The sequence below is a fragment of the Anas platyrhynchos genome, chromosome 12 (assembly GCF_047663525.1).
Source record: "Anas platyrhynchos isolate ZD024472 breed Pekin duck chromosome 12, IASCAAS_PekinDuck_T2T, whole genome shotgun sequence".
NCBI lineage: Eukaryota > Metazoa > Chordata > Aves > Anseriformes > Anatidae > Anas > Anas platyrhynchos.
The window spans coordinates 1,248,760-1,271,801 of NC_092598.1; the positions used below are offsets into that span (position 1 = coordinate 1,248,760).

At 68.5% G+C, this 23,042-nt stretch overlaps 4 protein-coding genes across 7 annotated transcripts in view; 1 reads left to right on the forward strand and 3 right to left on the reverse strand.

Annotated features, from left to right (window-relative positions):
- Positions 1–554: 554 nt before the first annotated feature.
- Positions 555–5,308, reverse strand: UTP4 (UTP4 small subunit processome component). Its single transcript, XM_038185575.1, has 16 exons — positions 5,045–5,308; positions 4,144–4,335; positions 3,966–4,050; positions 3,764–3,853; positions 3,442–3,653; positions 3,191–3,362; positions 3,007–3,098; positions 2,651–2,747; positions 2,309–2,373; positions 2,095–2,217; positions 1,853–2,012; positions 1,556–1,662; positions 1,354–1,449; positions 1,053–1,238; positions 793–903; positions 555–700 (listed from the first exon to the last, which is right to left on the reverse strand). Exons 1-16 carry the CDS (start codon positions 5,201–5,203, stop codon positions 584–586), a joined length of 2,064 nt encoding a protein of 687 aa, XP_038041503.1. The 5' UTR covers positions 5,204–5,308; the 3' UTR covers positions 555–583.
- A 99-nt stretch (positions 5,309–5,407) lies between these two features.
- On the forward strand, positions 5,408–7,069 carry CHTF8 (chromosome transmission fidelity factor 8). Its single transcript, XM_038185576.2, has 3 exons — positions 5,408–5,949; positions 6,047–6,158; positions 6,250–7,069. The coding sequence occupies exons 1-3, from the start codon at positions 5,927–5,929 to the stop codon at positions 6,451–6,453; spliced, it is 339 nt and encodes a 112-aa protein (XP_038041504.1). The 5' UTR covers positions 5,408–5,926; the 3' UTR covers positions 6,454–7,069.
- Positions 7,070–7,735: 666 nt separating this feature from the next.
- On the reverse strand, positions 7,736–11,210 carry HAS3 (hyaluronan synthase 3). Of its 3 annotated transcripts, XM_072043803.1 has the most exons (4): positions 11,110–11,210; positions 9,852–10,472; positions 9,311–9,412; positions 7,736–9,161 (listed from the first exon to the last, which is right to left on the reverse strand). In XM_072043803.1, the coding sequence occupies exons 2-4, from the start codon at positions 10,470–10,472 to the stop codon at positions 8,157–8,159; spliced, it is 1,728 nt and encodes a 575-aa protein (XP_071899904.1). In that variant the 5' UTR covers positions 11,110–11,210; the 3' UTR covers positions 7,736–8,156. The 3 variants fall into 3 exon arrangements, with proteins under 3 accessions (XP_071899904.1, XP_071899903.1, XP_027322235.2); XM_072043802.1 differs by lacking the exon at positions 11,110–11,210 and having other exon boundaries at positions 9,852–10,823; XM_027466434.3 differs by lacking the exon at positions 11,110–11,210 and having other exon boundaries at positions 7,736–9,202; positions 9,852–10,823.
- A 2,110-nt stretch (positions 11,211–13,320) lies between these two features.
- TANGO6 (transport and golgi organization 6 homolog) overlaps positions 13,321–23,042 on the reverse strand; it is a 30,225-nt gene continuing 20,503 nt past the window's right edge. For both annotated transcript variants that reach the window (XM_072043697.1, XM_027465867.3), the window contains exons 14-17: positions 22,581–22,733; positions 18,596–18,747; positions 16,410–16,523; positions 13,321–13,716 (exon numbers count right to left, since the gene is read on the reverse strand). In XM_072043697.1, the coding sequence (XP_071899798.1) occupies positions 13,540–13,716; positions 16,410–16,523; positions 18,596–18,747; positions 22,581–22,733 (596 nt within the window). In that variant the 3' untranslated portion in view covers positions 13,321–13,539. The remainder of the gene's footprint in view (positions 13,717–16,409; positions 16,524–18,595; positions 18,748–22,580; positions 22,734–23,042) is intronic.

Below are 23,042 nucleotides of genomic sequence, written 5' to 3' on the forward strand. Positions count from 1 at the left end.
AGCCCCCCCCCCACCGGTACCGATCCGGGACCGATCCGGGACCGGCCCGGGAGCGCCGCCCCCTCCCCGTACCCGGCCCGGTACCGGCACCTGGGGACGGCCCTGACCCCCTCCGGTACCGGTGCCCCCCCCCCACAGCCCTGCCCAGCCCGGTACCGGTGCCCCCTCCCCGTACCCGGCCCGGTACCGGCACTCGCCCCCCGGTACCGCCGTGACCCCCTCCGGTACCCTGCCTGTCCCGGTACCGGTGCCCCCTCCCCATACTCATACCCGTACCGGCACCCACACCCCACTCCTGTACCCCCCCTGTTACCGGCACTGCCACCCCCTCCCCATACCCAGCCCCAGTCCCCTGCTGTCCGGTACCGGAGCTGCCCCCCCCAGTACCGGTACCAGCACCCCCACCACCCCCCCGCCACCCCCCGGTACCGGTGCCACCTCCTCCCCCAGCCCCTTCCAGTACTGGCCCAGTTCCCATCCAGTTCCCTCCCACCCATCCCCTCCCGGTACCGGTTCCCCCCCCCCGGTGCCCCCCCAGACACGGGACGCGGTGCTGTCGGTGGCAGAGCTTTATTGCGGGGCTCTAGGTGCCGAACGGCTGCTGCTGCACGGGCGGCGGGAGCTGGGCACGGATATCGGCCAGGGGCCGCTCCACCAGCACCAGGCGGTTCTCCTCCAGCAGCTCGGCGAACAGCAGCGGCTGTGGGTACAGGAGGGGGGGTCAGGGGGCGGTCAGGGCACCCCCAGCCCCGACACAGCCCCCCCGTGCCCCGGGGTTAGGGCTGAGCCCACCTGGAACTTCTTGCAGATCTTGAAGGCGTGCAGCTGCCGCTGCCGGGCGTGCTCCGGGAGTTGCTTCAGGGTGCTCTGGTTCAGCAGGGGGGTGCTGGCATCGGGCAGGGGCTGGGGGGGCACAGCATCAGCTGCCCGAGCCCCTCAGGGCCCCCCCGGTGTCCCCCTGCCCTCCCCAGCACCTTCCCGTGCCCTCCCCTTGCTCCACCGGCACAGCGCAGCGTGAGCAGCCCCCCTGGAGCCCCCCCAGCCCCGCTCACCAGGGATTTATCGAGGACGCAGAACATGTAGACGTCGTGCAGCAGGATGTGCGCGGGGTTCTGGGGGTTGAAGGCGATGTGGGTGATGGGCGAGTCCCTCTCCAGCCAGGCTTTGTGCAGCCCGCAGTTCTGCACCGTGCGGCTCCAGGCCGTGTACTGCTTCTGGGGGATGCTGAACTCGAAGAGCTGCGGGGCAAGGACAGGGGATGGGGGTGGTGGCCCCGCAGCCACCCACCCGGCATCACCCCCAGCCGGGCTGAGCGCTGTGTGGGGACGGGATCCTGCCGGGGACAGCCCCTACCTGCTGGTCCGCGTAGGCGATGACGAGGTTGTTGGTGGCCGGGTGGATGGCGAGGGCTGTCACCGCACAGCTGTACGTGGGCACCGTGCAGTGGTGCTGAAACGGGAGGGGACAGAGCTGGGGGCACACGGGGACAGTCCCTGCCTCGTGGGACCTCTCCCTCCTGCCCCAGGGGTGCCGTGCACCCAGCGCCTTCCCCTACCTTGAAGTGTTTCAGGCTGTAGACGTGGATTTCCCAGTCCCCGCTGACCGCCGCCAGCCAGTTCCCATCAGCGCTCGATGCCAGCAGGTAAACAGCCTCGGCCGTGCCTGGGGGAACACCACACCCCCCCCCCAAGTGGGCACTGTGACCCCCCCCCAACCTGGGCTCACCCCTCCCCATCAGCACCCCCCAGAGCCCAGCCAGGGCAGGGACGCACAAAACCCGGCGTGGGCAAGGTGCTGAGCCCCAGCCCCGCACCCCCAACACCCCCAGCACCCCCCGGTGCCCGCTGCCCACCTGTGGGGGGGCGCAGCGTGTGCAGGTGCTTGCAGCCCCCCGGCTCCAGCAGCTGCAGGACGTGGACGGAGCCTCGCTCAGAGCCCACAAACAGCCGGCCCGCGTCCGAGGCGCACTGCAGCTGGTACGCCGGGAGCAGCAGCTTGGGCACGCCGGGGACCTGAGGAGGAAGGCGGCACCGGGGGTCACCCCGCGCCCCCCCGGGGGCTCCCCCGGTCCCCCTCCCTCCATCCCGTGCCCACCTTCTTGACGCTGACGCCGTCGCCCTCGTGCTGCACGCGGTAGAGGTGGAAGCGGGAGGCCGTGCAGTAGGCGACCCAGCTGCCGCAGGGCGAGACGCAGCTGCAGTAGATGTGCTCGGGACCCTGGGGGGGGGGGATGTGGAGGTGCTGAGCGGGGCCCGCAGAGCCCCCCCTCCTCCCAGCCCCCTCCCGCAGAGCCCCGGCCCAGCCCTACCTTGCTGTTGAGCTGCAGGAGGTGCTCGGGCATGCGGCAGACGGGGAGGACCTCGCCATCCTTCCCTGGGGTGACAACCAAGCGGGCAGAAAGTCAGCAAATGTGGAAACCAGACAGGTCCCAGGGAGCAGCTGGGGGCCCAGGGGACACCCCAAACCCTTCCCTGGCCTCACCCCAAGCCTGAGCTCCCCAGGAACCATCCAGCCCAGGGGGAAGAGCGTGCTCTCAGCAGCACAGCCATGAGCAGAGCTGCGTGGAGGATGTTCACCACCACCCCGCTGCCCCGGGCGCTGCGGGCTCTGCCCCGGGGTAAAACGCAGAGGTTTGTACCCGACAGCTCACCGGTCTCGTTGGTGGAGCCGAGCCTCCAGAGCTCCAGGTGCTGGGAGAACTGGAAGAGGAGCAGCCGGGCTTTCCTGGCGCAGGAGACGAGGCGGCGCTGCGGGCAGAAACGGGCACGCTGTCAGGAGCCCGCAGCCGGGGAGAAAAGGGCTGGGGGCGAGCCAAAATGCCCCGGGGGAGCAGCGAGGAACGGCTCGGGTGCCGTGGGATGGGAACGCAGAGAGGATGGGAGCCCCAGCGGGACCAGCAGGGCAGGCTCGCCAGCTCCCAGCCCCACCGTGGGAGCCTCCGGGTGCCAGGGCTGGGGAGGGGGCCCCGCAGATCCTGCCCCAGGACCCCGCTCAGCGCCCACTCACGTGGGGGAAGGTGAATTTGCGCAGCACCGCCTCGTAGCCCTTCCTCTGCACCTTCTCCATCAGTGGGCGGATCACCAGCTGGGCATCCAGACCTGGAAGCCAGGCAGGGCGCGGTGAGGAGGCGGCGGGGAGGGGGCTGCCACCCCCCCCCAGCCTGCCTGGGGAGCGCCCCGCGTGCCCTTACCTCCGGAGATGAGGGCTGTGGGGCTGTGCGCCACGGCTCGCACGTCGTGCGTGTGGAACTGGAAGGGTTTCGTGCGCACCCAGCGCTTCTCCTGGCCGCCCGCCTTCACCGGCAGCAGCTGCAGCTGGTAGGTGGCCCCCGTGGAGGTGCCCACCACGATGCTGTCCTCCTGCTGCGAGGAAGAAAAAAGGCTGCAGCTCGAAGGGATCGGCCCCACGGGTGGTGGTGTATGGAGTTGGGGTGAGCCCTACCTCGGAGACGGCCAGCGAGAGGACGGCCGAGGTGCTGACGGTGTGGGACTCCAGCAGCGTGCCCCGCTCCCAGTCCCAGAACTGCACCCTCCCGAACGAGTCCGAGCTCACCACGGTGCCGTCGGACAAGAAGGCGATGCCCCACACCACGCACTCGCGCTTCTTGGGCTTCGGCACGTGGTAGTTCACCATGATCCTCTGCACCGTCCGGCCTGAGGAGCGGGTATAGGAGGGATTAGTGGGGTGGGAAAGGGAACGGCTCATCCTGGGGACCAGGGGTACCCCAAAAAGCGGCGCCCCGTCGGCAGGGCAGCCCCGTTACCTGAGCGGACATCCAGCACGCGGATGAAGTCGATGGAGCCGGCTGCGAGGTGTGTCCCCGAGGGGTGCCAGGAGAGGCACAGCACGCGCCCTACAAAGGACGAAGCTCCAGGAACACCGCAGGACCCCGCAGCCCCTCGGTGAGTGGGGCCAGGGCGGCTGGGAGGGGGGCACAGGGCCACCACGCCGAGCCCCCCGCTCACCTTTCTGCCGGTCCAGGTTCTTCTCAAACTGGACGCCGCCAGGCACCACCTGGAAGAGCTTCACCGAGCCGTCCTCGCAGCCGATCTGTGGGGACCGGGGTCAGCTCCAGGAGGGTGGCAGCGGGGTCCTGGCCCTGTCCCCATCCCGTCCCCATCCCGTCCCGGTCCCCGCACTCACCGCCAGCCGCGTGCCGCCCCCGTTGGCCACCATGCTCCAGATGGGGCCCCCGAAGCCATCGATGGTGCGCGCGGGGCGCAGGCGCTGCAGGTCGTACTCGGTGATGTCCCCGCTGAGCCCGGCCCCAAAAAGCCGCTCCCCGGCCGCCCAGCACAGAGCCTCCACCGAGCGGGCCTGGTGCCCCGGGATGGCCTGCGGGGGGCACGGGGGGGGGCATGCTCAGCACCGGAACGCTCCCCACGGTGCCCGGTTACCCCCAGTGCCCCCAGTGCTCCCAGTCCTGCCGGTACCCGGTTACCACCGCCCCCCCGGTCCCTCATTGCCCCCCCTGGTGCCCAGTTGCCCCCGGTGCCCCCAGTTCCCACTGCCCTGCTCCCCCCAGTGCCCGGTTCCCCCCGGCACCCCGTTTTCTCCCCCGGTACCCCGGTACCCCCCCGGTGCCCCTGGACCCCCGGCGTCCCCCGGTTCCCCCGCTCCCCCCAGCCCAATGTCCCCGTCCCCCCCCAGTCTCCCCGGTGCCCGGTTCCCCCTGGTCCCCCATTTCCCTGCTCCCCTCACACCCCCGCGGTTCCCGGTTCCCCCCGGTGGATTGTTTCTCCCCGGGTCCCCCGGGACCACCGACCACCCCCGGTCCCCCGGTAACCGGTTCCCCCCGTTCCCCCCGGTCCCTCCCGGTCCCAGCTTACCACCGCCCCCCCGGGTCCCCCATTGCCCCCCCCGGTGCCCGGTTCCCCCGGGTACCCCCCGGTCCCCCCGTTACCCCCGGGTACCTCCCGTTACCCCCGGTCCCCCCGTTACCCCCGGTGCCCGGTCCCCGTAGTACCCGGTTATCCCCATTCCCCCCCGTTATCCCCATTCCCCCCGGTGTCCCCGTTCTCCCCCCGCTCCCCCCGTTCCCCACCTTCTCCTGGAAGCAGCCCTCCGCCAGCCCGTACACCTCCACGGCGCCGTCGGTGCGGGCGAGCGCGAGGCGGCGGCGGCGGGGCAGGTAGGCGAGGCAGCGCACCCCGGCGGGCACCAGCCCGAAGAAACGCACCCGGTGCACCTCGAGCGGCCCCATCCCGGCACCGGGCACCGAGCACCGGGACCAGGCCCCGCCCTCGCCGCCACCGGGAGCACGTGCGGGCCGCGCTCCCGGAAGCGGAAGTGCACCGGAAAAAAAAGGGGGGCGGGACCGGAAGCGGAAGTGCGGAGCGGAGCGGCGGGAGATTCGGGGGTGGTGGAGGGACCGGCACCGGGACTGGGGGGGGGGGGGGGAAACGGGGAGATCCAGGCCGGAACCGCCTCAACGGGGCTGCTGCGGGGAAACGGGGCTGGGGGGAACCGGGGAGAAACGGGGACACCGGAGGGGAACCGGGGGGGCGCAACCGGGCCCGGGAGGGGCACCGGGGCTGGGGGTGAGGGGAACGGGGGCAGCCGGAGGGTCCCGGGGGGGTCCCGAGGGTACCGGGGAGGTCCTGGGGAGGTCCCTGGGGTTTTGGGGAGGTCCCTGGGGGTCTTGGGGGGCACCGGGAGGGGTCCCGGGGATACCGGGGAGGTCCCAGTGAGGTCCCGGGAGGGGTCCCCGGGGTTTTGGGGAGGTCCCGGGGGTCTCGGGGTGGTCCCAGGTGTCCTAGGGTGGTCCCGAGAGGGGTCCCGGGGGCTTTGGGGTGGTCCCCGGGGTCTTTAGGAGGTCCCGGTGAGGTCCTGGGGGTACCGGGGAGGTCCCGGTGAGGTCCCGGGGGGTCCCTGCCGGTCCCATCCCAGCCGTGCCCGCAGTGCCCGTGGCCCCGCAGGCCGTGCCATGGTGCAGCTCATCGTGTCCAGGTGAGCCCTGACCAGTCCCAGCACCGGTTACACCGAGCACCCCAAGCCCGGTGGTGCCCCCCCCTCACCCTCTATCCCCCCCCCCATCTCCCGGTAGCGGGGGCAGCCTGCCCCGCTGGGTGCTGCTGGAGCTGCAGGGCGAGGTGGAGGCGCGGAGCGGCGGCGCGCTGCCTGGGAGCCTGCTGGGAGACCTGCACTACACCCGCCAGGCACGGAGACCCCCCCCGACCCCCCTGCTGCAGGGACACCCCGCCACCGGGCCGCTCACAGCCCTCAGCTCCCGTTTGTACCCCCCCGCAGGGCGTCCCGGTGCTGGTGGTGGGCCACCATGTGCTGTACGGGAAGGTGGTGCCGCTGGAGAAGCCGTTTGCTGTGCTGGTGAAGGAGGCGGCTGGCCCCGCGGAGCCGCACGCCCGCTACGCCGTCACCGCCCTCATCAAGACCAAGCTGCTCTTCAAAACCCGCCCCAAACCCATCATCACCAACGTGCCCCGCAAGGTGTGAGGGCACCGACCCGCTGCCAGCACCACCAGCGTGCCCAAAACACGAGGACAAGGACCTGCTGGCACCACCAACGTGCCCAAAATGTAAGGACAGGGACCTGCTGCCTGTTGCCAGCACCACCAACGTGCCCAAGACACAAGGACACCGACCTGCTGCCACCACAGGCCTGTCCCAGGTCCCCTGTCCTCCCTCGGTGACACCAGGGGAGAGCCAGGACACAAACCCAGAGCCTCTCTGAGGTGAGGAGCACCCGGGGGAGCCCAGCTGCAGGGCCCGTGCCCATGGGGGCAGATGTGGCTCTGCAGCCGTGCTCGTGCTGCTGGGGGGCTTTGGCTCAATCAGCCCGGCTCAGCAGCATCTGCCCCCCCCAAAACGCACCCCTGCAGCTCGCAGGGGGCAGGTCTGCCTCACCCCTGCCCCAGCACCCACTCCCCTCGAGTTTCCCCCCGCCCAGGGGGCACCTTGTGGATTTGGGGCAGGGGGAGAGCGGGGCCGAGACGCCGGCGTTTCTCTGTGCAAGTCTTTATTGTGACAAATCCAGCGGGATATAAAAAACAGACCTCTCAAAATATGAAAAAAACACGGGTTAAAAAATAAATAGATTTACAAACCATCAGCAATAAGTGTAAATACGAAAAGAGCTACAAAAGTCTCCTAAAAAACCTCGTCTTAAATAAAAAACCCAAGTTGCTCGACTGTAGAAAGGTTCTAGCCCTGAAAAAAGAGGGCCCAGGGGAGACGGCCGTGGGTAAGCACCCGGGGGGACCCGGTGGGCAGGGAAGGGCTGGGAACTGCCTCTCCCCGCCCTCCTCTGCGTGCCCAGGCCCAAAACCCAGCGCCTCCTCCCGCTGTCTAGACAGATGCCAGGCTCCCTCCTCGCTTCCAGAGCTGGGGGGCAGAGGAGGGGCTGCGGGGAGGCAGCTGGGACGCGCTCGGCTCTGTAGGGCCGTGGGCTGGCCGGAGCTGCACCACAACCCCGTGTGGGTGCCGCTCCAACCAGCCCACGGCCCCGCTTTGCCTGCTCCTGCCCAAGCTGCGGGCACAAAAGCAGGAGCCAGGGTCCCCCCCGAGCTCTTTGGCACAGCACAACGGGGGCGCCGCCCTCCTGGGGCAGCCGGGCCCCCCAAAAGGGGTCGGGGGGAGCTGTGGGTACGTGCCCGCACATACACAGCCCTGGGGCGAGGACGTGGCCCTCGGGGACATTCGTGAGCCGCCGGAGCTGCGAGGGGATGGAGCAGGGGGGTGCTGAGGCCCCGGGGGGGGGGTGGCCCCAGCTGGCAGCACCAGGGGAAGCGGTGCCAATACTGGTGAAATCCCACTCGTGTCCCTGACCCGCGGCAGGGAGCGGGGCTGAACCTGCAGCCGGCTCCTGCTCGCGCAGGGGCTGCACAGGGATTTTGGGGACGGGTTGGGGGACACCGTGGGACGGAGCATCACAGCTCAGCACCCGGCTGGACGCGTGGGGTCCTCTCTCCATAGCACCGTGGGGACGACCTCAGGGTCCCCGGGGAAAGCACCGAAGGACGGCGGCCCCGGCAGGGTGGGGGGAGCCCAGCCAGCGGAGCTCCCGCAGTGCCCAAACGCTCGGCGTGGCACAGGGGGGGGCCTGGCACTGCCCCTGCAGCACCAAGGCTGTGCCGAGCACAGCTCCAGGCAGCCCCTGGCCGCCAGCACCCACCGGGCTGAGTCTGACAGAAAAAAAATCAAATCAAAAAAGGGAAAAAGAAAAAAAAAAACAAACAAGACTTGATCACAAATGCTGCCTGGGGCTGCCCCCGGGGCCGGGAGGGGACAGTGGCGGTGTCCCCATCCCCTGGCACCCCGCTCACACCTCGGCAAAGGCCAGCCCGCACTGCTCCTGCCGCTTGCCGCAGCGCCGGGCGACGATGGCCAGGTAGAGCGTGAGCAGGGCCACCCAGTAGCAGGCGTAGAGGATGGCTCCCGAGACGAGGAAGGCCACCTCGGTGTCGCTGAGCAGGTCCTGGCTGTAGGCGGTGTAGGCCAGCCCGCCCAGCAGCACGGCCACCCACACCGACACCGGCAGCAGCCCCACGAAGTTGACCACGATGGTGCGGCGCCCCGACGTGCCCCAGCCCGACTTGTTGATGGTGGCGATGGCGAACATCTTGGCGGGCAGCAGGCTGGACATGTAGAGCAGGGAGTAGAGGGACACGAAAATCATCTCGGCGCTGCCCCGCAGGAAGCAGGCGTAGGTGGCCTTGATGATGCCCACCAGCTGCACCGTCAGCAGGAAGAGGAGGATGTTCCAGATGCGGCCGCGGTAGAAGAGCTGGATGACGGTGGCGATGAGGAAGAAGGGGAAGAAGCCGGTGACCACCGACTCGTAGGTCATCCAGAGGTGGTGCTTGTGGAACCAGAGCGCGTTGTAGAGCCACTCGCGGAAGTAGGACTTGCTCCAGCGGGTCTGCTGGTTGAGCCAGCGCAGGTAGCGGGTGGGCGTCTCCGTCAGGCACTTGGAGCGGGCCGTGTACTTGGTCTGGTAGCCCAGGCTGAGCACGCGGTTCGTGAGGTGCCGGTCGTCCCCGAAGCTGCACTTGCTGCCCAGGAAGGTCTGGTGGTACCAGTCCTCCAGGAACTGCTGCAGCAGGGCGTTGCGGTACATGCCCAGGGGCCCGCTGATGCACTGCACGCAGCCGAAGTAGGACTGGCAGGCGCGCTCCACGTTGAAGGCCATCCAGTACCGCACGCTGCTCAGGAAGGAGATCCACGAGTCGTACTTGTTCAGGATCTGGGGAGGGGACGGCATCAGCGCCGGCACCGCCGGGACCGGCACCGGCCTCGCGGTGCCCCCACGCGCCCCGTGCCGCCCCCGTGCCGCCCTCCCTGCCCGCGCTACCTGCACGTCGCCGCCGACGCCGCCGACGCGGGGGTCTGCCTCCAGGATGCGGAGCATCTCGGCGGTGCAGGCGGGGTCCAGCACCGTGTCTGAGTCACACACCTGGGGGCAGAGGCAACGTCGAGCCCCGCTCCTGCCGCCCACGCGCGCCCGGCAGACGGCCCAGCCCCAGCCGGGCAAGCCCGAGCCACGGCCGGCGAGACGAGGCAGGGCCCCGCCGACCGGCAGGCGGTGGCAGGGAGCGGAGCGCCCCGCGGTGCCCGGCCACCGCTGCCCCGGGACACCCAACCCCAAACACCAGCCCCGAGTGATGGCACCGCGGTGGGACCTGCCCTCGCCAACCCCCAAACAGGCCACGGGGGTCCGGAGCCCCACGCAGTGCCGCCCCGTGGCATCCCCCCGGTGATGTCTACCCACGGCACGGGATGCACCGAGGAGGTGGTGCAAGACCCTCGTGGGCAGACCTGCACCCGCAGGGTCCCCACGGCCACCCCACTGCTCACAGCATGCCCACAGCCCCCCGCCCGGCCCCCACGGCCACCTGGATGTAGTCCACGGAGTCTCCGAGCGCCCGGAAGGCCGTGTACATCACCTCGCGCTTCCCGCCCCACTTCTGCAGGATGCAGGAGTAGGTGGTGCCGCGCACCAGCGCCTGGACGCGGGCCAGCCCTTCCCGCAGCCCGGCCTCCGTCTCGCCCTCGCCCCACGCGTGGAAGTTGCTCCTCCAGACGTAGCTGCCCGCCCGCTCGGAGCCCATCACGTCGTGGAAGATGTCCAGCATGTAGGTGTCGTCGGGGCCGTTGCCGTCCACCACCATCACCACTTTGAGGTCGGGGAAGGCGATGCGCTTGACGGAGCGCAGGCACTTCTTCAGGTAGTCGGGATCCTCCTGGTAGGCGGCGATGCAGAGGGCCACCGAGCGCCCCAGCCGCACCGGCCGCCCCTCGCCCCTCATGCGCCGGTGCTCCAGGAAGGCGAAGAGGCTCTGGATGAAGAGGTGCAGCCCCAGGATGGCCCCGTAGAGCCCGAAGGAGAGGTAGTGCTTCTCCGTGTGGATGAACTGGTACCCCGTGACGTAGGCGGCCAGGATGCCCCCCAGCACCGCCAAGGCGAAGAGGCTGGTCCCCACAACTCGCAGGGCCGTGGAGAGGCTCACTGGCATCTGGGAGGGATGGGGGCAGTCAGGGCACGGCCACCACCGGGGGGAACAGGGGAACGCGGGCACACGGGGGGGTTCCCACCCCACATGAGCCCCATCTGTCTGCAGTCTGTGAGGGGGGCGCATCCCAGTGCCCCCAGTGCAGCCCTGCAGGGCCTGGAGGACAGGGAAGGGCACGGGGACAGCGGAGCCCTGGCACCGGGGGGGTCCCCAGGGGAGAAACCCTGCGTGGACACAGCCCCCCCGAGCCCCCCGGCCCTCCCACGGCAGGACCCGGCAGCCCCCCCCACGGCGGGGCCGGCAGCACCCGGAGCCCCCCCCCCTTTATCCAGGCTGCGGGACGGGCACCGAGCAGCGGGCAGCGGGCAGCAGGTACCGGAGCTGCGCCCCGGGGCATCGCCGGCGGGAGGGGGGGTACGGGCAGCGCAGGGGGGGGCGCAGGTTTGGGGGGCAGGCTGAAAGGGGGGGCTGCCAGCAGCGCCCCCGGCTCCCCCCGGCCCCGCCGCCCCCGGTGCCGGCTCCGCGGTGCGGGGTGGGGGGGGCGCGGCCGGTCCCGCGGCGCCGCGGGGGAGCCCCGAGCCGGTACCGGCACCGGCGGGGCGGGAGGGAGGGGAGGGGAGGGAGCGGGGCCGGGACTCACCGTGCCGGTGCCGGTGCCGGTGGTGCCGGTGGTGCCGCTCGCCCCGGCCGCCGCCGCTGCCGCTGTGCGCCCGGCCCGGCCCGCGCGGCCGCTTTATACCGCGGCGGGGCCGGCACCGCCCGCAGCCCGCGGGGTCCCCGCCCGGCACCGGCACCGGCACCCCCGGCACCGGCACCCCCGGCACCACCCCCGGCCCCGGCCCCGCCGGTCCCGGCCCCCGCCCCGCCCGCGGGACCCGCCCGGCCCCGCACTGCGGGAGCGCAGCCGGCACCGGGCACCGGGCACCGGGCACCGGGCACCGCGCCGGGCTCCGGGACACCCCGGGGACGCCGCGGTCACCCCCGCGCCACCCGCCGGGGCCACCCCCCTGTCCCCGTGTGCCCCCGCGCCACCGGCCGTGCCCCCCCCCCGTGCCCATCAGCCGCCCACCTGGGGGCACCCGGGGCTCACCTCGTGGCGTCCCCGCGGTCCCCACGCAGGAACGGGGCCGCCCCGGGGACAGGAGCCCCGCGCCCCTCCTGCACGAGGTGTCGGTGCCAGGCTGGTGGGGGGGTCCCTGCCCACCCCGGGGTGCTCCGTGCCCGCTGAGCCCCCCAAGCTGCAGCTGCTGGTGCGGGCTCAGACCCCCCACGCTCAGGTCCCTCACCCAGAGGGGCTTCCCGGGGGTGTCCCCGTGCCCACGGCGGGGCAGGGGCGAGCTGGGACCCTGGCACTGCGTGGTGGGGTGACACCCAGCATGGTCCTGTCCCCAGCGCAGGGGTGCACAGAGGTGCCCCAGGGCTGTGGGTGCCGGGCTGCAGGAGGCAGGGAGGGGACAGGGACAGGGACAGGGACAGGAGGGTTTGTGTCCCCACCCCAGTGCAGGTGCCCAGCAGCGGGGTTACCCCCTGGCCCCGTTACCTTTCAGTGCGATCCCAGCTCCCCGCTGCTCGCCCTGCTCTCTCCGCACGAGCGCTTCCCAAGGCACAAATAAAATTTCCTCCTCCTCCGGCACAGAAATCTCCTTGTTCACAGCGGCAGAACTGCAGCCAGACGCCCAGAAAGCAGCACAAATGCAGACTTCTCGTTCAAAACCCTTCCTCTGGCTGCCTGCTCCAGGCCCTGGCAAGGCAGTGCCGGCACGGCAGCATCCCGGCGCACGCCCGCAGCCCGGCACCGGCACCGAAACCAGCAGCAGTGAGAGCAAGGGGGAGCGCCCGGCTGCTGCCGTGCTCCATCAAGGACAGCGTGCTCCTGGCCACCCACCCTGCCTGCACCCACCCGGCTCAGCACAGCACGGCACGGCACAGGTGGCTTTGCTGGGCTTGTGCTGCATCCCAGCACCCCAACCCTACAGGGCAGAAGCGCACTGACCCCACACAATCCCTCGGCCCAGCACAGGGCGGTGGGGCTGGGGCACGGATTTGCTGCAGGTGCTTTTTGGGGCTCAGGGCTGCAGGACCCCTGGGTACCCTGGTGCAACCCTGCACGTCCCCGCTCCCTCCCTGTCCTGTGGGTGCAGGGCAGCTCCCAGCCCAGGAGCGGGGTGCACGGTGCTCTGCGGCTTTGGGGTGTCCCCCTCGGTGAGGTGGGGGCTGCCTTGATGGATGGAGAGGAGTGACCCCGCTGCTGGGATGTCCCCAGGCACAGAGGTGCCCCGCAGGGCCCCGCAGACCCAGCCCTAGGAGCTGCCAAAAAGGCAGTAGGGGGCCCCAGTGCCAGTGGGGCAGGGGCTTGGAACCACCAGCTCCATTTCTCTCTTCCCCACTGGGGAAATCACTCCAATTTGGCTAAAGTCACAACATTTTGGATCTGTTTCAGCCACTGCTTCCAGGGATCTTCTTTCCTGGCCCGCACCTGGGGCTGGTGCCCCTCGATGCCCCTCAATGCCCACGGGCACCCCAGGGGCTGGGCTGGGCGAGTGCCACCAGCCAGCTTGGCACGGCTGCAGCCGAAGCCCCCTCTCCCTCCCGGCTCCCTCCATGGTCTCAGGGGAAGCCGCAGCACCCGCGCTGCCTCCAGCCCCAACAGCCCAAGCACCAGTGCTGTGGCTCCAACCTGGGCACCCCCCCATGAAGGGCTGCTCCAGGGGGCTGATGCCCCAAACCCCCCCAGGACCCAGGGGCTCCATGGCCCGTGCTGTTGTCACCATCCCAACCGTGCAAGAATACAGCTGAGAGCACCCAGGGGCTTCGTGTGGGTCCCAAAACCATCACACACACACACGTGGCGGAGGGTTTCTCCATTTAATCCAACATCCCTGCACCGGTGAGGCCGGAGCTGCCCTGGCCGAGGGGGGCTGGGGACGCTGCCTGCCCCCGGCACCGCGGCGCTTCCACCACGGCCGGCACCTGCTGCAGGCACCCCGAGGGCGCAGCAAACCTGTCCCCTGCAGGGAGCAAAATCCAGCAGGAAAAGTCTCTTTCCGTAGGGGAGCGCTGCCAGCACCTGCTAGGGCAGCACCACGATCTTCTTCTCCAGCACCTGCGGGGGGAAGAGGCCGCCCCGCACCGCCTGGCCCAGCTCCTCCAGCGCCAGCTGGGCGTGCAGCACGGCCGCGCCGTCGGGCTCGGCCACCACCACGTGCTTCAGCAGGCGGTACAGGTCCCGCAGCACGTCCCGCAGCACCTGGGCAGAGCAGAGGGCAGAGCCCCGTGGTCAGAGCCATGGTCAGCACCCACCGGCACCCAGCGCAGCACCCGGCGTGCCCCGGCAGGCGCAGCTGTGCCCCTTCCACCCGGGCAGCGCCAGGACGCGGCCCCACCACCATCGCCGCGCTGACTCACCGCCCTCCCCTCCCGTGACTCAGTTTCCCCACACATTCGTGGCACTGCCGGCTCTCCCCAGGCTCCCAAACCCACAGGGGTGCCAGCTGGGCAGTCCTGGCAACAGCCGTGGTGGGCGCAGCGCACGAGGGCAGCTACGGGTGATGACCATTGGCACGGCCCTGCTCACGGGCACTGCTGCAGCACTGAGCCCAGCGAGGGGGCAGCACCCCCAGCCCCTCTGCAGGATGAGGCCCGTGCCCAGCCCCAGCTACCTGCAGAGGGGCACCCCGGAGCTGCCCGCTGGGGATTCCCGCGGGGAACCGGCTGCTTCCTTCCTAGGAACTGAGCCCCAGCACACTGCCGGGAAGTGAGGCGATGGCCTTGGCAAGCCTGGTCCTTCCCAAGCCAAATAATCGATCATCGGGGCCCTCAGGGCAACTCCCACGGCTTCCCAGAACCTGGAACTGCCCCAAGGGATGCACCTCCACGGCCCCCTGCCCCAGGAAGGAGGGCACTGCGTGGCGGCCCTTCAGTGCGGGGCCATGAGCTGTGGGTCGAGCAGGGGGCACGCAGAGAGCAGCCCCAAGCTCCTGTGGGCAGCACCACAGCCACTGGGCTTGCCAGGACCAACAGATACGGGTTCAGGCTGGGCCACGAGCAGGAGGTGCTCCATGTGGTTTGGGGAAGACAAAGTAATTCACGGCTGCAATGCAAAAATGTCACCGTGCCACACAGCTGTGCCCTGATGTCCCCCGAAATGGGGGCTGTGGCTGGAGGGGCTGGGCAGAGCCCCCGTGGTGGCTGAGTGCTGGCAGCAGCCCCTGGGTGACAGCCACCCCTGGGTGACAGCCACCCCTGGGTGACAGCCGCCCCACAGAGCTGTCCCCGGGCTCAGCCCCGCGCTGCAGGGCCTGTGAGGAGGGCGCAGCTCGGCCGCCTGCAGCAGCGGGTGCCAGGAGGAAGAGGTGCCAAGCGCCGATGGCTTCAGGGGCAGATTCCTGCAAGTGCTGAGAAAGGAGCCAGGCCCTTCCCAGAGCGGGGTGCTCTGAAGGGCAGAGCCCTGAGGAGGGAGAGAGCTCGAGAGGAGCGCAGGGAGCTGGAGCGAGCTCAGAGGGAGACGTGGATCCGCGTCCGGGCCCCCAGCCTCGTGGGGCTCCCTGCAGAAAGGAGCCCTGCCCCTTCTAGGAAGCCGTGAGGTGAGGATGGCTCATCCCCTGCTGCTGCTCCGAGCCAGGGAAACAAAACCTCTGTGGCTGCACGGTGCTGCTGCCCGGGGGAGATGTCAGTGCCCCAGCACCAGGCAGGACGCGGGGCTGAGCGCTGCAGGAGCCGGCCCTCCTGCACGGGCTGGGGGACAAAATGGGAAGCAGTCAGAGAGCCGTGGGGACTGGGATTGCCTTCAGGAGGAAACACAGTCAGGCTGTCTTTTTTGGGGGGCGCGGGGGTGGAGGAAGAGAGGAGAAGCTTCGACCTGGGGGAGCAATGAGCCTTGGAGGGGAACACCGGCAGTGACACCGGCAGTGACACCAGCAGTGACACCGGCAGTGACACCGGCAGCCTTCCCTGAAGCCTCCACAAAGAAACAAAGAGCAGGCGTGCACGGAGCACAAAGCACACACAGGGAGAGCTCCTGCACGGCTGCTCCTGCCGCGGTGCCCTCGCAAGCACAAGTCTGCGTGCGTCCCCAGGGCAGGGACCCCGCGAGGGGTCACCCCCGGGCAGTGCACGAGGCTGGGTGGCCGCAGGGCCAGCTCGGGCAGAGGGCAAGAGGCACAGCCCCACGCTGAGGGGCTGCTCTGCTCGAGGCTGGGGCCAGGACGTGCTGCGTGTCTGCATTCACAGAGGAACGCATCAGGGACCGGGCTGTCCCCAAAAGGCCGCATGCTGGGTCCGAGCTGCGGGGAGGGCGAGAATGGAGGGGCAGAGAGAGAGGAAAAGGGCAGCTCTGGCTTAAAGAAAGCTGAGAGAGAGAAACTGAAGCGATTGCAGCAAGGAGCTGGCAGGGCTGTCACCATGCCAGGCTCTCCAAGCTGCTGCCTGCATCGGAGCCGTGAGGATGACTCCGTCCCTGCTGCACCCAGCCCAGCCCTCTCCCGGCCGTTCCCACCGGGAGCAGGGCACACAGCACCCGCCTGCACCAGAATCAGCAGTAATTTAGGCAGAAGAAGCCTGCAGCTGTTCAGGTAATTATAGCTCAGTTAATTTTCTCCTAACTCCCTGCAGCTGCCGCACATGCCGGAGCCACAACGCCAGCTTGGGGTGACTGCAGCCGTCACCAGGCGGGGACGTGTCGAGAGCACTCGCTGCCACTGCCAGGCTGGCCCTGCAGTGGGGCACCCCCTGGAGCAGCAGGACTTCTCGGGGAGCTGCCTGCAGGTGGAATTTCACCCCATGCACCCCCCAAACCCAGCTGGTCCCCGCTGCCCTCATCACACGAGGCAATACAAGCACCGGGGCACCAGGACCTGCCACCCCAGGGCAGGGACAACCCCTGGAGCACTGTGTTCCAGGACAGGGTCTCGCTGTCCCGGGGGGCAGCAGGGGGTGACCCACCTCGGTAGCCTTCTCACTGAGCCCCCGCAGCAGCAGCACCACCACGTGCACGGCGGCTCGGCGCACCTCCGCCTCGGGGTCCGTCTTGGCGATGGCCGTCACACAGGAGGTCACCTGGGGGGGCAGCACGGGGAGGACATCAGCAGGACGTGTGCCACCACCCACGGCCAGCCCTCGGGCAGGGGCTCAGAGTCCCCATCAGGGGACACAAAGTGACCTGGCAGGGACAGCGTGGGGCTCTGGCACTCGGCTACGTGCAGGGAGGTCCCACTCGGTGCAGAGGCAGCCACAGCACCGTGGGGCCTGAGGCTGGGGGATGGAAAACCCTCCTGGCACCTCGGACTCTCGCCGTGCTGCCCTGATCTCCCTGGGGCTGGGGCAGCAGAGCCCAGCAGCCGCTCACCCGCAGCCAGGGCTGTTTGCCTGGGGAAGCCCAGGGCACCGCCACGGCCAGCAGCTGCAGCTCAGGAAAGGATTTAATCATCAGTAATTACGCAGAAAGGCTTTCCCTACGCCAGGAAGGGGACGTGTCCCTGTGCCCTTCTCCTGCCAGCCCTGGAGCTGCAGCCCGGCGCTGCCTCGCGATCCCTGCGTCCCTCTGCAGCACCACAGAGCGCCCAGACAGGGTTGGACTCCTGCAGCAGAAATTGGGACTGCTGCAAGTCCTGCAGAGCCAGCGGTGGCAGCGATGCCGGGTGAAGCAGCTGATGTGACCTGAGCAGCTGGGAAGCGAGCGGGGCGAGGGGACAGCGGCTGCACCGCGAGCACGAGCAGGTGAAGGAGGCAGCGCTGGCCCCGCTGCAAAGCTCGTCCTCATCGGGGCACCGAGCCCAGCTGAGGCTGCAGAGTGCTCCTGGTGTCACGCAGTGTCCTTAAAAGCCCCCCCAGGAATGCTGCTGCCACGGGGCTGTGCCTCCTTCAAGCACCGGTGCTCGCGGGACACCGAGCACCTCCCTGCCAGGGGCTGAGCGCTGTGCGGACGTCTTTGAGAGCTTCAGAAAAAAAAAAAAAAGCAGAGTTGAAGGAACCTAATTAAACACCCAGTGACAGCAGGAAGAATGAGCAGAGCTAGCGCGTTCCCGAAATAGCTGCATGTGTGGTGCATTGGCATCTCATCAAACGCTGTCATTACCCCATTGATGCGTGAGCAGCAGCGAGAGGGAACCCAGGGAGAAAAGCCGGCGTGCCGCGCCGATGCTGCTGCCTTCCTGAGACCCGAACCTCGCCAGCTGCCCACACCAGCACGGCGCTGGGGGTTTGATGCTCGCAGCTCCCCAAACAGCCAAGCCCTTGAGCTGAGCACAGTGATTGCCAGCTGAGCAGATGCAGATCGGCCCCGTTCGTGCCCAGGCTGCAGCTCCCACACCCAACGCTGTGCTCCTCGCCCCGCTGCGACATCCACAGCCCGACCAGAGCCCCGGCTCCCCATCTGGGTGCTGAACACCCGAACAACCGGGGCAGAAACGTGCCCAAAGCCTGGCTGCCCCTCACAGGAGCACAGCCGGGGCACCTCTGTGCATCCCCACCCCGGGCACCCACCCGGGCGAGGGCTGAGCACCGCTGCCACGGCGCTCCCGGGGGCACCGAGTGCTCCCCAGCAGTAGTAGCGTGGAGGATGAGGAGGTTTCATTAAGGGGGAGGAGGTGCCTTTGGCAGGTACAGAATATGCCTTGAGGTCTCCTGCTCTAGGGAAACGAGGATGGGAGGAGCAGATCCCGCTGCGCTTCCTTGGGGCTGTCTGTCACTTCCCATCACCGAGACATTTTTAGCTGCTGCTGAAGCTCTCAGCCCTGAAACTCGGCGCTAGAATTACCCGAGCGTTTGCTTCAGACTGAATGACTTTTTTACGCTCTAATATCTGCAAGCATCATTCACGTCCTCTCCCAGAGTAAGCTGTGAAAGAAACCGTGCTGCTGTGCCCCCAGCAGTGACCCTGCCGGCAGCTGACGAAGCAGCCTCATTAACCAGAGCCAGCCCCACTACGGCACAGCTGGGGGCTCCCCTGGGGGCTTTGGTGCCATGCCAAGCACCCGTCCCCACTACCTGCCACCAAAAGACCTTAGCCCTGGCCCCAGGCTGGCACAGCCCAGGACTTTGTGCCCAGCTGAAGCATCCCCGTCCCACTGCCCCCAGCGCCAGGCAGTGGCAGGAGGGGAGGTGACGGCGGCTGTCGGGGGGTTCGGTACCTCGTGGATGACGGAGCCCAGCTGGAAGCCGAGCCTCTGGCACAGCTCCCCCAGGTTGGAGAGGCTGCTGGCGCGCAGCACGCTGTCCGGGTCCCGGGACCCCCGCAGGAAGGCGTGGATCAGGGGCTCTCGGTGCTTGACCACCATGTCCCCTGCAAGAGAAGAGAGAGCACAGCGGTCACCGCAGTGCCAGGCGGGTGGCACAGCACAGCTGGCTGCAAGGACACCCCACAGGGATCCAGCACAGCCACGAGACAGAAGCTCAGGCCCTCTCCGTGTCCTGCGGAACAGCTGGGTGCAATATTTGGAGCACAGAGCAGCCAGATCCCTCACCGGGACCCCCTGTGCTGCTGGGGACCAGGCACCCCCGCTCGGGTAAGATTCGTGTCACGCAGCCCCCTGAGCACAGATCTTTGTCTGGGGCCACTGGGTGCATCATCACGTATTCCCTCAGTCTTCTGTTGGGCCTTTCAGGTAGGTGACGTGCTGCAAATAAACAATCCCAAGTGCGAAGGCCCAAATTCTCACATCATTCAGCGCCCAGAGCCCACGGCCAATTAGCACGGGCAGGCACCGGGGAGGTGTGAGCCAGCTAATTAGAGCTGCGTGTGCGCAGGCAGTGACCTGCATGCACAATTACCCCGCTCACAAGGACACCCGGGTCCTGCACGACCCAAACGCTGGCCAGGAGCGCTCCTGAGGCGAAGGCACCCTCCTGCAGAAGCAGATCCCGTGCAGCACAGGCTGCCGGACACAGGCTAACCTGGGGAGGTGTTCGGGTGGGGTGAGCGGGGAAAAAAAGCTGCAGGGATCTCTCGGATCTCACTTGCAGCAAGACAAACGCCCCAGTGGAGAAGGGAGAAGGGCTGCCTCGGCACTTGGGGTGGATTTAATGGGTTTGCAGCTAACGACCAGAGGAATGATGCGAATTCCTCCCAGCCCTGGCGGGGCAGCCACACACGGCCCCCGCTGTGTCGGGTTGCAGAGCCCCGTGCGCTCCTGTCCTCGTCCCAGCACTGAGCAGATCCCAACTTGTCCTCAGCTCTCTCCTGCCAGGTGCCAGGAACAAAAACGCTTCCTCATGGGGCTGACAAGGACCCCGCTGGTGGCAGGGGATCATGAGCAGCTCCTGCAGGGCTCCGGGAGGAGCATCCTCGGCTCTGCTCCAGCAGGAGGGCAGCAGGGCAGGGAGCATTTCCCCATCGCTGCCTTCAGCCCTGCCTGCAGCCAGTCGGGCAGCTCTCCCCATGGCCCTGCTCCCTGGAGCAGCCCCTCGTGCACAGGCACAGCTCCAGCAGGCTGGGGGCATGCAGGGGAGGGCAGCACGGTGGCCCCCAGGTGCAGGGCAGCAGCAGCAGAGCTCCGAATCCCAGGGGTGCTGCTGCACGGAGCAAAGCCTTTCTGGAAGCACCGGAGAAGTCCTTTGTCTGGAGGACCGAAGCCTTGCAACAAAAACAACCCAGCGCAGCGTGTTCTATAAATACGCAGGCGCGCCAGGACACGCCGCAGTCGCTGCCCGCAGCAGAGGCTCCGCAGAGGGGAGGAGAGCCCCCGCGGGGGCCGTGCCCACCCTGCTGCTGCCAGCACCCCCCGGGAGCCCCACCACGTCCCGTGCCCATGCTCGGTCCCAGCCCAGCACCGCCGAGCCCTGGCACGGAGCTGGACCAAAGGGCACGGGGCCGTGTTTGGGATGGGCACGGCTGCGGCGCTCAGCGCCAGGGCTCAGCCCTGCCACGTGCAAACCCCGAGCGTGCCCCTCGCCCTGCCCTCCCCTCGGGGCTCCACTCGTGGGCGACGCAGCCCTCCTCAGCCCTCCGTCCGCTCCTCCTCGCACCTGAAAGCCTGGCCCAGAGCCTGCCCGGCCATCCCCGTACCTGCAAGCACAGCTCCCGCCCGCCTGGGAGGCGAGAGGAGGTGTCGTTAAAGGATAAAGCGCCTTTGAAGGATCCAAAGTACCGGGGAGCTGAATAAAACACTGACACACTGCAGTGCAATTATGTTATTATCTTTAAAGAAAGGGCCCCTTGCCAATTGCTGCTCATGCCTAGAGCCAAGAGACTTTTCCCGCAGCGAGGAGGGAGGACGGGGAGCTGCTGCCAGGAGCTGCGATGCTCCCTGGGGCAGGGCTCAGAGCAGGGCTGTCACCGAGGGTCTGTGGGGACCCGGGAGGTGGCAGTGCAGGGGTGACCCCGCTCTGCAGCCGTGTGGCGGGCAGGGAGCTGCCACGTGGAGCGGTGTGATTGCTGACAAACACCCAGCACCGCACAGGGTGCAGCACGTGAACCCCCCAGCCCTGTCCCCATCCCAGGGGCCAAGATGTGACCGAGGCAGCACCAACCCTACGGGATGAAGCACAAGGAGCTGCCCCCGCAGCCACAGGACCCGGGCAGCCCGAGTGGCCACGCTGCAGGGCCCGTGGGGCCGGCCCACGACGCTGAGCTGCAGCTGCTGCGGTGTGGGGAGCGCTCACGGGGAGCGCTGGAGCCTTGGCCAAGAGCTCCTACGAGCAGCCCAGCGCTGCCACGTCACTCCTCGGCACGCAGGAGACGTGCACAGATGTTTCCCCATCTGGAACAGCAGCTGCCTTAACACCGAGCTCAGCTCAGTGTGCCTCGAGTGCAGCCAGAGCCAGGAAGCACGGGGCCGGCCACTGTCGCCCAGCCGGGCAGCACAGCACCATGTGCCATGTCCCCAGGCCCACGCCGACCCCACAGGAGGCAGCGATTCCCCACATGGGAGCATTTCTCTGCCCGTTTTATTGGAAGCAGGACTGCGGGGCATACAGTCACCTTCCTGCCTGAACAAGCCGTGCTGCTGCTGTCCCAAAAAGCCGGGCTGTGCTGGGCGACGCAGCGCGCTGCGTCCTGTGCGGATGGGGACCGAGGGTGATGCCCAAGCTGCCAGCACGGGGAGGGGGCTCAGGGTGCAGCACACAGCGTGTTTTTGGGCTCCCCGTGTCTGCTGTGCCCAGGAAGAGGATCCCTTCTGCACTGCACGACTGTTACGAACAATAGGCTGCGGTTACCTGCGTGAAGGCTGGGCAGGTCGCACCTTGCCATGGGGTTTCCAGGCAAGAGGATGGCACAGAGCTGCCACTTGGCACTGGTGGGAACAATGCGAGGGCTGGATGCCAAACTGGGGGCCTGGCTGCGGCACCAGGGCTCGTTGTGCCCCTCTCATGCCCCAGCGAGATCAGACACTGAAGGGAGAGCTCGTGGGCCAGGAGGACAGGCTGCCAGGCACCGCCTGCTGCCCTTGGAGGTCCCAGCTCAGCTCAGCCCCTTGGGATGGGGCTGCCAGCAGCCCCACAGCACCGGGGAGAGCGGCTTCCTCCTTCCCTTGGTGCCCTGGAAGCACCGAACGCCTGCTCTCGTCAGCCTTGCCTCCACCAGGAGAAGCACGAGGCGTTTTAGGACATGTCCCAACAGCAGCTGCCGGAAAGGCCTCGCACAGCTTTCATCCCTCAGCCCTGCATGTCCAGGCGCTTCCCGGCGTCCTCTCAACCCAGCCAGGGCTGCCGAGGGTGAGGGGGGCCGGCTGCGGGATCTGCGCCCCCGCTCCTGCCCCTGGGCTTCAGCTGGGAAGCTGCCGGGTGGCGGGGCAGGATCCCGGTCCCACGGGGCCAGTCCCCCCACGCAGGGCGAAGCCTGGAAGGCCCCGGGAGCCGGCTCCCCTCTGCCCCGCAGGCAGGAGGATGGGGTTTTCCAGGGAATCGCTGCCCCTTGTGCAACACACTCAAGCCCCGGGCTTGGTTTTCCCGGCAGCATTTTCCTGCTCACCTCTTTGCCCCGGCACCACTCACATCCCTGTACCACGGGGGTCCCCTCAGCCTCTCCCTGCCCACGGGGGGCTTGGCCCCATCTGCTCGCACCCCTGTGATCCCGAGTGGGCACGGCAGGAACCCGCAGCCCTACAAAGCCTGGGATTTCACTGGCCTTTATCTCCAAAATGTCCCAACACCACCCCGTGCCCAGGCACCACTCACCCAGCGCCCGGGTCACGCGCATCAGCACCTCGCCCAGCTTCATCCTGCTCACAGCAGCCGGGGCGTCCTCGGTGCCCTGCGTGGGGTGCCCGTAGCGGGCCAGCAGGGTGGGCAGGATCTGCTCCGGGTACTCGCTGGACAGCAGGGCAACGCCTGGAGGGAAAGGGGAAAGAAAATATGGGTCAGACACAGACACGAGGATGGCACACAGGTGGGCAGCACTCTGCATCACCTCCCTAACCGAGGAGATGGGAAATGGTGGTGGTTGGCATCATGACCCAACTCCAGCAGCAGTTTTGGGTCAGACACGGGCTCACGGGTCTCACCTCTGCTTGGTGAGGGCTGTGCTGGAGCGGGCAGCACCCGCTGGGCTCCGTGCTACAGCGAACAGCAGGGGACACTGACAGCAGGTCCCAGCCCCACAGCGTGGCCAGCACCAGAGCTCCTCACCGGGCAGGACGG